Below are 13,845 nucleotides of genomic sequence, written 5' to 3' on the forward strand. Positions count from 1 at the left end.
TTGCAAAATAACAATTCATTCGTGTGTATACTAAGCAATATTTGAATGCAAGAAAATTTGAAATAAAATAACATATTCATTATATTATTTATCTAATAGGGGTTTATTTGCATAAAAAATCGTTTTGAAATTGTAATTATAAAAATGTTATATCAGGAGGGTTTTGGTTTTGGTTTAAAAAACCATCATATTTATTAACCATTTATTTATATAATTTTTAAATGCATTTATTGTATTATATAATATAATAGAAGAAATATTAATAGATTTTTTGGGTGGGGCCAGGGGGGCAAGTGCCCCCCATCAACCCCCCTTGGCTTCGCCCCTGCCTTGACCCAAGGGTTAAGGCCTCTAGATCAATTGGCTAATACCCTCGGTCTTTAGGTAGAACCTCTACTAACTAACACACCAAAAGTTTAGAACTAATCCAAAAGCCAAAAGCCTCTTTTGTAAATGAGAGGAGAGATAAAGAGTCCGTTTGGTAAGAGATTTCTAATAACGTTATTTGAGTGTTGTGAAAATATGTATGAGTAAAAAAGTGTTGTGAAAATACGTATATTATTGTTTAATTTCTCACATCAATCACATGAGGCATGCTTCTTTCAATTTCTCAGGACCTCTTTTTATAAATAGAAAATTATTAAATACTTTTAGAGTACAATAATATGGTGCTCCTTCCTCTCATAGTTATGGTGAGCCTCACTGCAACATGCATACATATGGGCAAACCCTCCTTATGCAAACTTGGTGTCTTGGTTGTCTGTGTGAGAAACCATGACCCAAGAAGGGGGTTGAGACAGGGCTCATCATACCCCCTAGATTAAGAATTCTACATTTGAAGTCTCCACATGTCTTATTAAGACAAAAAAGCAAGAAAACCAAAAATGATAAAATACATCTTTATTCCATTAAAAAAATATTCAAATTACATGATTCTAGAATGAGAAATAGAAATTACTAAACTTTGTTTCCTAGTCAAACTTAAGAAATAATATATGACGTCGATTTCTAGTTACATTCTGAAAATGTAAAAATTATATTGAAAAAACTTAGTCAAGAATCATTTATCCAAGATTGGAGACTAGGTTACTTAATGGGAAAAATTATTCGATTTACATGTTTGGCATGCTATGATATGCGTGAATGTTGCGTGACGTGAATAGTCTAGTGCCTTGACCATTTATATGACAAACGAAATTGAATGGTAATGATGCAGGTGTTCGTGGTTAAAGTCACCCGCTAAATGAATCTGCTTTTTTTCTCTCATCTTGTCTCTATATCTTCATACAATCTTTATATTCTAACCATATACAAGCGTCTGTCTCAAATTTATGGAGTCAATATATTCACCCAACCAAAAGCCAAGACTTTTCCTTTGGACTAAATCAAGCTTTCCATCCATCAGTTTTGGACCTACTAATATTATATCGTTTCCCTAAAGGTTCACAAAAAAAGTTTTTCTTTTCTTTTTTTTTTTTTTGGTGCAAAAAGGGAGAAAATCCATTCTCGAGCTATAAGGTTCTTGCAATCAAAAATCAAATGAACAATAATATCCGGTGGATAATCACCTTAATTCTTTTGGTGTCCATCATAAAGCAATAGTAAAATCAATTTCTAAATTAATATTTTTAAAGCCTGGACAACAAGGTAAGTTGCCAGAATATTGTAATTATCTCCAGGTTTGGCCCCAGAGATAATCGGTCCCTGTTTGTTCTTCCTAGGTTTGGCCCTCTATGCACTTAGTAATGTGATGAACAAGTAGAAGATTTAAAAGACAAACCAAAATTTATTTATTCATAAAAATATATTATTGCTAAATTAAATAGGTATACAATCTTGTTAAGTGACAAGAATTATTGATCAATCTACAAGCATAAATATAAAGATGGTTGTGTCACCAAAGGTTGGTGCAATCTAGAACTTACGAATCTCAAGGTTCACAGGAAGACCGTTAACAGGAATGGGTGATGGATTGTACGTAATCTTTTCATTTGGATTTGCTTTCTCCCATTTAAATTTTGTCACCACATTATGCATAAACACTAGTATCTCTAATCGAGCATATTCCTTCCCAGGGCACATCCGAGGTCCACCTCCAAATGGTACAAAAGTATAAGGTGTTGGCCCATTCCCATCAAATCTTGAAGGATCAAATTTCTCAGGATCTGGGAAATATTTGGGATTTTTATGTGTGGAATGTGCAGTCCAATACGTCTACAAAAAAAAAAAAAAAAAAAAAAAAAAAAAAAAAAAAAAAAAAAAAAAAAAAATGAACACTTAGCATCATGATTTAAATACATAGAAGTGCTGGTGTGTTCCAGTTAGTTCAACTGGTAAAGTCTCTGATTGTTGAATAAGAGATCTGGAATTATAGAAGTGCTGTATAATTTGGGTTATGTATGAGTAAGTATAATATACCTTCCATCCTTTGGGAATTTTAAAACCTGCGTAAGTGAAGTCAACTATAGCCTCTCTAAATGCCCCTTGAGCAGGTGGTGACAACCTCATGGCCTCACATGCCACATTCCAAGAGTACTTCATCTTCTGAATGTCATCCCAATTTAGCAAATCTTTGGGACCTTTGGATTTTGCAATCTCCTTTTGCTCTGTTTAACAAAATTATAAAAATAAATAAATAAAAATTTGCGCTCCTTTCATTAGATTAATATTACCAAATTGAGTTTATGAGTTATATTTTATTTAGCCAAAAACTTGTAACTCAACTAATTGACATCTTCTCATGTTTTCAAGAGAGACATTCAAGATTCAAATCCTCATTACTTGTTGTTACCATTGAATTATCAAAACACAATTATATTGTACTTCCATTTTGAAAGAAAAACAAAACGAAATAAGAACAAAAAGTCTAGAGACACACACTCTTGTACACAGTTCACAACAATTTGTGTATATATCAAATGAAGATTTGATTAATTTTCACAAATACAAATGTAAATGATTTAATAATACGTGACTTTTGATTTATTGAAATCTCAATTTGGATATAACTTATTTTTATTGAAACTGAAAACTGAAAACACTGTAACAAAATCATTTTTAAATCTGTAAATAGTACTGTGAGACCTATTTTTAATATTTTTTTATGAATAGTGCACTGTCTCCTAAAAGCTATTGCGTATGAATAAAAAAAAAATATATATATATATATATATATATATAGAAGGTAAATGGGAAATGCAGCTCAACGTGGATCCAACGTGGATCCAAACATTCATCTAGAGTGGCCCAATACTAAATGACACAGACTCCACTGTACAGGACACGGCAAAGGAGTACCATCGCTTCCCATTTATACTTGTTTCAACTTTCTTTTTCTTTTCTTTTTTTTTTTGGCTGAATAAACATCTTTATTTAACAAAAGGAAACCAAGACTGGTACAGCACAAAAGGAAACCAAGACTGGTACAGCAAGGAACTCATGGGCCTTTGCCCATCTCTTTCCGAAACTTGAGCCATTAACAAAGATGGATCAGAGATGGAGACAGGCCCTGAGTTGTTTCAACTTTCAAGTCAGTCAAGTCACCCACTTTGAATATCATATATTCTTGAAATAATAGAATATATAATTCCATGTTATCAACGATATATATATATATATAATTTCAGGACAATCATAATAAATACTTAATATATATATATATAATATACAATTTCATATACCAACATAATCATACTAAATATCCTAAGAACATCCACAGCAGATGTGCCAAATGTCATATATTTGTCATATTTGGCACACTAAACACCAAAAAACCCCATTTATGAGATGTTCCAAATCTCATAATTTTTGCCATATGTGAACCATATCATTCCAAAATGGAACGGTACTAGCAAGAATGCTAAAAAAATAGTTTTTTATTTATTTCTCTCTCATCCTTTTTGACTTTCTCTCATCCTTTTTGACTTTCTCTCTTCTCTCTCTTTCTTGGTGATTGGTGGGTGGAGTTAATATATTATTTTAATGTATAGAAAATATTATTTTAATGTATAGAATTGAATAATAAAACATCTGATAAATGAGATGTTGTAAAATAATGTGGTAAAATAATAAAGTAGACTTTTGGTGTGTCAAAATGACATTTTTTATAGAACATCGGCTATGGATGCTCTTAATAACTACCATTATTATCAAATTTTATATTTAGAAAAAATAAATAAATAAAAGAGAGAAAAAAAATTGTAATACATTAAATTGTTTCGAGCATTGCACGAGTTACTGACTAGTATTCTATATTATAGAAGAAAGAAATAAAATTTTAGGTTAAAATATTGTTTTCATTCTTTAATTTTGCATTAATTTTAATTTTTGTTCTTTACAAAAATTCGTTTTTGGTCCCTAAACTTTTTTTTTTTTTTTTATATTTTCAACAAACATTTTTAGAAAATAAAAATTCTATTTAGTTTGGTTTCAAAAAACTTGCAAAGATTTAAGGAATAAAAAGAATTGAAAAAAAAAAAAACCTTTTGCAATAGTTCAAAGATGAAAAAAAAATGAAAATTTTAAATTTAAAAATAGTGAGTGTAACATTTTTAAGAGTTTAGGACGAAAAAAAAAAGGTGCAGCATTTTCTATAGTTTAGGACAAAAAATAAATAAACTTTTTAAGGCTTAGGTAAAAAAGGAAATTCATACTGTAAAATAGAGATATGCTATAAACATAACCAATAAAAGTACCTTTTAATACATCATGGTAAACCTGAGGAAACTCTGCCAGATAATTCACTACAAAAGTGATAGCTGTACTAGTAGTATCATGGCTAGCAATAAGTAAACCTATAATCTTGTTAGCAATCTCCTTCTCATTCATAACTCTGCCATTTTCATCTGATACAAGAAGCATACGAGTCAACAAGTCATGAGCAGCTGAAGACCCTTTGTTCTCGGATAGCTCCTTCTTCCTCTGTTTGATGATTGATAAAAGCTCATGGCGAATAACTTTTCCTCCTTTGATGGCACTGTTGAAGGCTGTGCCTGGAAAATTTATAGGTACAGACATTAAACCAGCTGTGACAAGAGCAAAGGGATCAGCAAATCTTGTCACATGGTTAGGATCTTTGATACTCATGAACAACCTACAAGCCAATGCAAAGGTATACTTCTTGGAGAGTGGAAAAACCTTGACTTTATTGTAAGGAGACCAATCTAGTTCCAAGTGTTCCTTTGCCATGGAGTCCATGATAGGTATGTAATGTTGAAGAGCTTCTGGCTTGAGAAATTCAGGTAGGAAGCTCCTCATTATAGTTGATTCTTCTTTAGAAGAGTTTCCAAGAGCTTCAGGAAAAAGCAAAGCTTTTTTCATGGAACGTGGCCACCAAGAAGTGACGTACTTGTTCTCTTTAGAGAACAGAAACTTGTTCCCCGAAGCACCACAAAATACAGCCAAGTTCTCTCCAAGTAAGGAAGTTTGGAAGACATCATGTGAGTATTTGGTCATTCTATCATTGATGAATTTCTCTGGGGTTCCCTTTCTTCCAACCATTACAAATTCCAAAGTTTCCCCAATGATCGGCCATCCCTTTTTACCAGGTGGGAACTTGGCACGAGTGGACTTTTGTTTGTAAATAAGGAAGATGAGAGAAAAGGAAATCGAGAGAAGTGCAAGGTGAAGCAAGTTTGGGAAGAAATCCATGGCTACTTCCACAGTAACGCCAGTAAACAAGAGCAAGAAAGGCGATGGAAAAGCTCTAGCAAATTTGGTTGAAATGTCTTAATTCAGTTGAGATATATATGGGTGAAGAAGAGGGTCAGTTTTCCTGTTCACAGAAAAAAAAAACAATTTATTTTGTGGTCAATTCAGAGTCAATAATCAATACGTACACCTGAGATATAATTTAAAGCTGCACATATAATTTTTCTTTTCTTTTATTATTATTATTATTTTATAAATGATAGTGGGAGGAGGATTTAATCCGTGGATGTCATCATAAAAACAAAAAAAAAAAAGTTAATTAACTTATCTCTTTAAAAACATCAAAATATGTCGACTAACTACATGCACCCGGTATGGGTAGGAGTGTATACAGTTTGGTTCAGTCAATTTTGGAGAGGTTTTTTGCACCACACTTATAGGATGCGGTTTTACCCTATGCTTGACCGCACCTCACTTTTGGAAGGTAAAAACTGGTCTACATAAGGTGTAGTTAATCTTAGCAACTCAGTGCGATTTGTTCGGTTATATGGGTATGAAAAAAAAATTATGTGGCTGAGTGCAAAAGAGAAGAGAAAAATGGTTGGTGGAAGCCTGAAAATCTGAGATTGAGAGGGAAATACTACTAATTGTTCAGCAGGATAAGGGTTTGGAAGAAACATTATGTGGCTAAGAGCAAAAAAGAAGAGAAAAAATGGTTAGGTGAGAGCCTGAGATTCTGAGATTGAGAAGGAAGAAAAATGAAGGTGGCTGATGACTGATGAGTGACTAAATTCTAAGTCTGAGAGGTGAGACCGTGAGAGGAGCAAAAGTCTAATGACTAAAAAAGGAGAAATGAAATTATGAGATAGCTGAGACTGAGTAGGAGACAACTCAAGAGAAAAGACGTGTGGCTCATGGTTTTGAAATCCGAACCGGACCGTACAGTCCGACTGAGAAAACCGTAAACCTTTCATTTTTGCGGTTCTTTTAGCCTCAAGAACCGCTCTATGGGAAAAAAGCAAGGACCCATGTGAACCGCAGTCGAACCTCACAATTCTCGCGATTCTCATAGGTCCCTTTAAAAAAAAAAAAAAATTAAAGCCTTAAACGGTACCATACTAGAATATTTACTATTTTTGGTCGAAAAAAAAATCCGCTGGTAAAGAATTTGAATAAGAGTAAAAAGAAATCAGAAAAGAAAAAAAAGTAAAATAGAGCTACGTTACCACCCATTATTTTATATCTTCTCAAGTTTGTTTCTTGTTTCAACTAGATACCAGCTTCTCCTTCTTCTTGTTCTTTCAGCTTCTACCTTTCAAAGCCGTTTCTGACTTCTTCTTCTCTCTTCCTTTAATTTCATCTGCTTTTGTTTGTATTTCTTTCTTATCTCGTCCTCTAACTTCATTCACTTCTGTTTGTAGTGCTTTTTTAGGTTTGTGAGCTAGTCTCATGGGCATTGGAAAGTGGAAATTGGAAAGACAATTCTGAGACTTTTTGTTTCTTACAAAGCCTTAAGCCCCATATGATATGATGATACATCATATCATCCTCTTTTGTCCACTTGTCGGTACAAATTGATGCTTTTAATTTTCTTTTTATAAAAAAAATGGTTATTATTATTATTGGATAGATATTTCATATTTGAGCTTGAAATGGATATATTAGACATAGTTAAAATATAGATATATAGTTTTAATTGAATTATTTTAGTTAATTTTTCTATTTTTTACTAATTTAATATTTTTATATATATTTAAAATAATTATTAAATTAATTAAGATGTCATCACAGTTCAACCCCGGTTCAACCTTGTTTCAACCTCAAAAATCTTGAACCTCTCCCTTTTACGGTTCAATAAATGATCTGGGTTTCAAAACCATGGTGTGGCTGAGATCAAAAGAGAAAAAAAAAATATCTTGCACAATAAATTACTCCATCAATGACTCAAATAGTGACAATACAACATTGTTTTTTATTTTTTATTTTTATTTTTTTAATATATTTTTTTTCAAAAAACGCAAGTGGCAAGACAGTGAATCAGTGACTAATACATGCAGCATTTTTTTTAATATATTTTTTTTCAAAAAATGCAAGTGGTAAGACTGTAACCCATAAGGCCATACGGCAATTTTTATATTTTTTCCATGTTATCTTCCTATTTTTTCTTATCTCAAATTTACCTCACACCCACACATATCTCTCGCTCTTTTTTTTCTCTTTTTTTTTTTTCATCTTAGTTTCCTTCTTTATCTCACCCACCTCCATCTCCTATTTTTTTATTCTCTCTCTCTATTTCACACCTACCACTTTTTTTTTCTTTTTCTTTTTTCATCTTAGTTTCCCTTTTTCTCTCACCCACATTTATTTCCCTCTCTCTCTCTCTCTCTCTCTCTCTCCACACGTCTCTTTCTTTTCTTTTCTTTTTCTCATCTCACTTTCCATCTTTCTCTTACATGTATCTCAAAATTCTAATTTATCTACTAACTACAAAATTTATCTCTCAAATTTCCATCTCACTCTCATATCTACTAACTCTAAATTTTCTCTCTCAAATTTCAGTCTCTTTTAATTCATAATCTCCTTGGAGAGACTCTTTCTCAATTTAAAGATTTTCTCTCTAACTTTCAAGTAATCTTTTGGTTCTCTTTAAATTTTAATTTGATTTTTCTTTGTTTAATTGTATAGTCTTCAAATATTATTGGTGTGTGTGTTTTTTTAGAATCAATGATGGTGTGTATTGGTGTCATTGTGCTGTATATATGATGTTTTTCAACTTTATATTTTTTTTTCCAAAATAGGTGGTAAATAGGTGGTAAGTCAATGAAAGGGTCATGAAGCATGCTTGGATAACACCTTCGGGAAGAAACTTTTTTTCATGTTGTATTGATTTTTGCATACTTTTTGAAACTATGTGTTTGAATGTAAACTCAACAAGTTGTGTATATATTTGTGTTTTTTGGCATAGGTATTGAAATGAAATATTTCTGATTATTCATCTTTTATGTGTATCTTTGATTTGTTAGTTTAGTTCCTAGATGTGGTTTTTGAATTTCAAAACAGGTTAATGGAAAAATTATTGTAGGGACACGATTTTTGTTAACCTGATCCTGGATTATCAGGCCCTGGCCCAAGAAGTCCCACAGAACGAAATTTGTAGAGTATGGGCTGAAGAACTCGGTTTCAGTTGGCTCAGACGGTTCGTTGCATGTCCTTAGTGGATGTAGAAACGTGAATCAAGAAAATAGATGTGAAAAAATGGAAGTTTCATTCATGGACCTGCTTTCATATAAAGACTTCTTGCTTTTCTCTCTTCTCTCCTCTCCTTTTTTCTGCCCCCCCCCCCCTTTTTTGGGGGACTCTTACATATGATATAGGCCCTCTTTTATCATCTGGGCCCTACACTTGTTGATCATCCAAACCCCCACTTGAGCACTTGTCCCATCAGACGCCCTTACCAGTTCTTTGTGAGTTGCAGTGACCAAGGTAACACTGTTCAGGGGTCTTCTCTTCATTAATGTGGCCAGGAGAGTAGTTGTGGTGCGTTTAATGTGGTGGTGATAGCCTTTGCTGGGATATTTTGTGCCTTCTTTCTTTTTACGTGTTTGGAGTGAGGGCTATAGTAACTAGGATGCATCATTGATCTGAACTTTGGAATTTCCGAGGAGGAATTACTCCTCGGACGTGTTTTCTTCGCCCCAGTTGGCTGGGGCAGGGATTATGGGCCGCGACGTCTCCTCGGACATAATCGTCCTCAAAAGGGCCAAAGGCCCAGCCAACTTGTTATTCTGGGCCGATCCCCACAATTATTATTTTAAAAAATGATTTATTTATTTTTAATTTTTTTAAAAAATATATTTTTATTTTTTAATAAAAAAAATTGAAAAAAAAAACCTTTTGCCACGATATTTTCAAAGTAAATCGTTGCAATATATGAAATTTATTGCAACAAAAATCGTGTTGCATAAATCTATTGCCTCAAAGTTTATTACAATGGCTTGCATCGATTTTTTGTTGTTACAATAACACCTTATTGCAACGACATTGGTTGTTATTGTAATGACTTTTTTTGTTGTATTAAGTCTTTTTTCTTGTAGTGGACAACAATTAAAACTGTAAACCTAAATTATAGAAAGTACCCTAAGAAATCATAATTTTTTTAATCAATTAATTGTTTGCAAGTATTTCCTTTGTCTAAATTGATGCAGTCATACAAACGTTTAATAATAATAATAACAACAACAATAATAATAATGAAAATAATATTGAATGGTCAGTCATACAAAATTTGAAGATGAAGCAAACATTTTAAATATTTAATACGCAGATTGAGGCAAATATAGTTTTTGCAATAATCTATAAATAATTAAAGGGCATAATGAAAAGGTAATACTTTTATTTTCTTTTTCTTTTTCTTTTTCTTTTTTTAGCGCTCTATTTGTTTCGTTGGAAAACTTTATATAAAAATAATTTCCCAATTTTTCAGTATTAGATAGTTTTAAAACAAAATAGGTCAAATGAAAATTTTATTTAGTTAATGGAAAACTTTGTTAAAATATGACTTATTTTTAAGAGATTGTTTTCCAATAAAATTTGTTGGAAAACAATCTATCTCACTCTCACTCCCACGAAACAAAGGGTTTGAAGCTACTGATGTCTATTGAGAACTAAGTAGAGTCTAGGATCATGAATATGAACTAAATTGTATTACTTCTTTTCATATAGTCCGTTTCTTTATTAGGATAGACAAGGTATATCCTTGAAGTGTTATTTGGCTTCTACATTAGATTTTCAGTTCGTCACCAAGTTTGGTGTTCTTGAGCTTGCATTAAAAAAAAACTGGTCTACAATTGCTTTTTTAAAATGTGACTATAGGTCCTAAAAACGCTGGTATAGGTCCATTTTTCCTATAACTGCGTTTTTAAGTGTGGCCTACACGCCGTGGCAATAGACCGACTGGTCTATAGTCGTGTTTTTAAAAGTGTTGTCATATGTTTTTAAAAACGTAAACAGGGGGACCCGGCTCCCTTAGACCCCACCTAGGTCCATCCCTAACATCATCACACTTATAATATATGAATTTTACGAGTTAGTCATATACATACATTATGAGAGTGATTTTGTACATAAATATATGATTTTTTTTTAATCCTATGAGAGAGGAAAGACTCACGAGGACGGACTCAATAATTTCCACATGCGAAAACAACAAAAAAAGAATGCTTTTTGCGACGACTTATAGTGCCCGTTTGGTTTCAGCTGAAACCAGCATTCACGTTTTGCGTTTTACCTTTTTTTTTTTTTCCTGTACCGTTTCTGCTTTAGGGGGACAAGAGTATTGTTCACACACTGTTGAGCACTATTCATACACTATTTGACACTGTTTACGGATTAAAAAATATTAAAAATGGGTCCCACGATACTATTCACACATTTAAAAATAATCGTTTTCAGTGTCAGTAACAATAAGTTCAATCTAAACTGACCCATAGTCTCTGCTTAATGTCTTCTTTAGTCGGCTTGAAATATGATGGTCAGAAAGAATCTACGTAAAGTGGCACAAATTTGTTTACCGCTGCTGTTATTTGTCTTAGGCATTCCATTCATCGCGTGTTGCACGGTAGACTATTGAACGCAATTGTTGAGACCATTCTAGACGATTAGACAATGTTAGACTATTGAAAGCAATTGTTGAGACCATTCTAGACGATTAGGCGATGTATTATTATTATTTTTTTCTTTATTAACATAGTAAGCAAGAGAAATTTGTTCCGCATTTTGGATCTTCCAGAGCCATAGATGATTTGTCAATGACCTTAATGGACGGAGCCACTCTTGGACAATGGGCGGCAATTCTCACCCCGCCCCCCCCCCCCCCCCTCTCTCCCCCCCCAAACTTTTTTTATTAAAAAAAAAATTATTAGTATATTATGGGTATTGATTTTAGCAATTTTAATCTATAAAATTACACTTTGCTTTCTTAACAATTTTTTTTAATTCTTTTGAGAGTAATACTATAGTCACAAAATTTTCTACAATATTTTTACAAATGGTCGAGGTAACAAATTTTTATTAGTTCGTATCTAAACTCACAACTTACATTACTTTTTTACATAAAAATAACCACTAATCACATCAATTTATAAAAACATTTGTAGCACTAGCATTTTTTTCATTTTAAAGACTATAAAAAAAAGTTTATAAATCTAAAATCTAAAACAAAATATACAAGCTCAAAAAAAATTAGCACAGTAACAAAAATTACCAATAACAAAAATAATATATATATTACCCAAAACAAACAACCTAACCCTTTAAAAAAATTTAACAAAATAATTTTGTCCTTATCCAGCAATACGCATCAAAGACACTAAAAAAATAATAAATAAATAAATAAAACCTCAGCGGCTAACACAGTAGAGCTGGATGCTGAAGCCATCGCATGTAACTAGGCCTGTCCACAGGTCGGGGTGGTTCGAGTTTGAGCCTGAACTGAACTTGACCCATTTGGGTCAGGTGGTTGGATATTAGACCCGTAGTCAACCGAATAGTCGGGTCGGATCCAGTGCTTCAGGCCACCGGATGAGCGGGTCGGACTTGTCAATTAGGCAGGTTTGGGTCATTAATGGGCCCAATTTTTGGACTTCTATGAAATTTATTTTAGTTCAATTTTTTCGGCCCTTTTAGCCCAAATTAAGGAGTTTGGTAGTTTTAAAAATTACTTGAGTGTCATATTTTTTTAACTTTTCATATAAAACAAATTGGGCCTCCTTTTTTTTTTTTTTTTTTAAATGGGCCTTCAAGATAAACTTAAATTAAGCAACTACTTCACTTGTAAATCTATTGAGCCTTCAGAACATAACTTCCTGGAAAAAATACCTTACCATAGGTCACAAAAAAAGCCAATTTTACCACCTGTTAAGCATTAAATATCCTGAACAAAACACCCCAACACAACACACAAAATAAACCTATTTTTACTACATCTGTTAAGCATCCACACATTGACCACAAAAAATAAACACATCAACTTATATTGTAAAACCTAGACAAAGAGCACAACACATCAACACACAAAATCCTATTTTCACCACCTATGACTTGTTAAACAACCACATTGACTACCCAAAAATTAACACAACCAATAACCTAGACAAAATAGCAAAACAATACACAAAACATGCCTATTTTTACCACCTGACAGTAAGCCAATATCTTAACACAAGTCATATATATTCAAGAAAAACTCATAAGCATAAAAGCCAGTAGCTTAACCTGTGTTAAACCTTCACTTGCCAACCACACAACAAGTAATATTTCCAACAAAAAATAAGCCAACCACAGCAAGCATAAGCTACAGATTTATATTGCAATACTTCCATCTATATATATAAAATGGTTATATAATAGGTGAGCCATATAGGCTGAGAAGGGAATTAGATTATTGCAAGTTTATAAGGCAGTAAATCATAAGAAGGCAGTAACCTTGCTGGCCAGACAATGTTCCCAGCAATATAATTAATTAAAATTATGAAATACCACAAGTATTTCCAAAAAAATAGCTTTTCCCAAGCATTAAATGACAAATACTCAAGCTAATAAGTCTATAACTAATAGAAAAGAAAACCTATATGATTCCTAGGATTTCTTTTCTATAAGCATTAAGATTAGTATTATTAGAAAAGCAATTTACAAAAGAGCTTCCAAAATGTTCCCAAAAGGCTACTTCCTTCACAAAACAAATGACTCCTCCTACAAAAGACAAAAAAATATTTAACAAATAATACATTACTACCAAATGCAAGACCAAATAGAAAGGGAAGCAAGTTTATAACAGTAAGAGGCCAAAGGCAGTAACATACCAAGTCAATTATCAATCTTCAACACTAATTAAGGGTCGTTTGCTTAAGCTAAAACCCAATTTGGAGCTGGTACTTGCTGATGCACTTGATGATGATTGTTGATTTAAAACTAGAAAAGAAAAGGAAATAAATAAAATATATTAAATTTTGTTTGAATACATGAGACATTCAATAATAATTAATAGACAATAAGTACCAGAATTTAAACATATTACCTAAATCATGAAATTCCTCCTCCAATGCCTCAACCTCATCCCTTGATTGGCAATGAGAAATTGGTACTCAGCCAATTTTGTGCACATACAAGGTTTTGAACCATGAGAGGAGAGAGAGAACT

General features: G+C 32.6%; 1 protein-coding gene across 1 annotated transcript; it reads right to left on the reverse strand.

Annotated features, from left to right (window-relative positions):
• Positions 1 to 1,836: 1,836 nt before the first annotated feature.
• LOC115978226 (beta-amyrin 28-monooxygenase-like) lies at positions 1,837 to 5,735 on the reverse strand. Its single transcript, XM_031100243.1, has 3 exons — positions 4,695 to 5,735; positions 2,419 to 2,606; positions 1,837 to 2,214 (listed from the first exon to the last, which is right to left on the reverse strand). The coding sequence occupies exons 1-3, from the start codon at positions 5,647 to 5,649 to the stop codon at positions 1,915 to 1,917; spliced, it is 1,443 nt and encodes a 480-aa protein (XP_030956103.1). The 5' UTR covers positions 5,650 to 5,735; the 3' UTR covers positions 1,837 to 1,914.
• Positions 5,736 to 13,845: the final 8,110 nt, after the last annotated feature.

Source organism: Quercus lobata, chromosome 2, assembly GCF_001633185.2.
Source record: "Quercus lobata isolate SW786 chromosome 2, ValleyOak3.0 Primary Assembly, whole genome shotgun sequence".
NCBI classification, from domain to species: Eukaryota; Viridiplantae; Streptophyta; class Magnoliopsida; order Fagales; family Fagaceae; genus Quercus; species Quercus lobata.

Coding starts and splice junctions, on each gene's coding strand:
- LOC115978226 (XM_031100243.1), bottom strand. CDS start 5,649: ATGGATTTCTTCCCAAACTTGCTTCACCTTGCACTTCTCTCGATTTCC. Junction 2,607..4,694: donor TTACCATGATGTATTAAAAG/GTACTTTTATTG, acceptor TTTGTTAAACAG/AGCAAAAGGAGATTGCAAAA. Junction 2,215..2,418: donor AAATTCCCAAAGGATGGAAG/GTATATTATACT, acceptor TTTTTTTTGTAG/ACGTATTGGACTGCACATTC.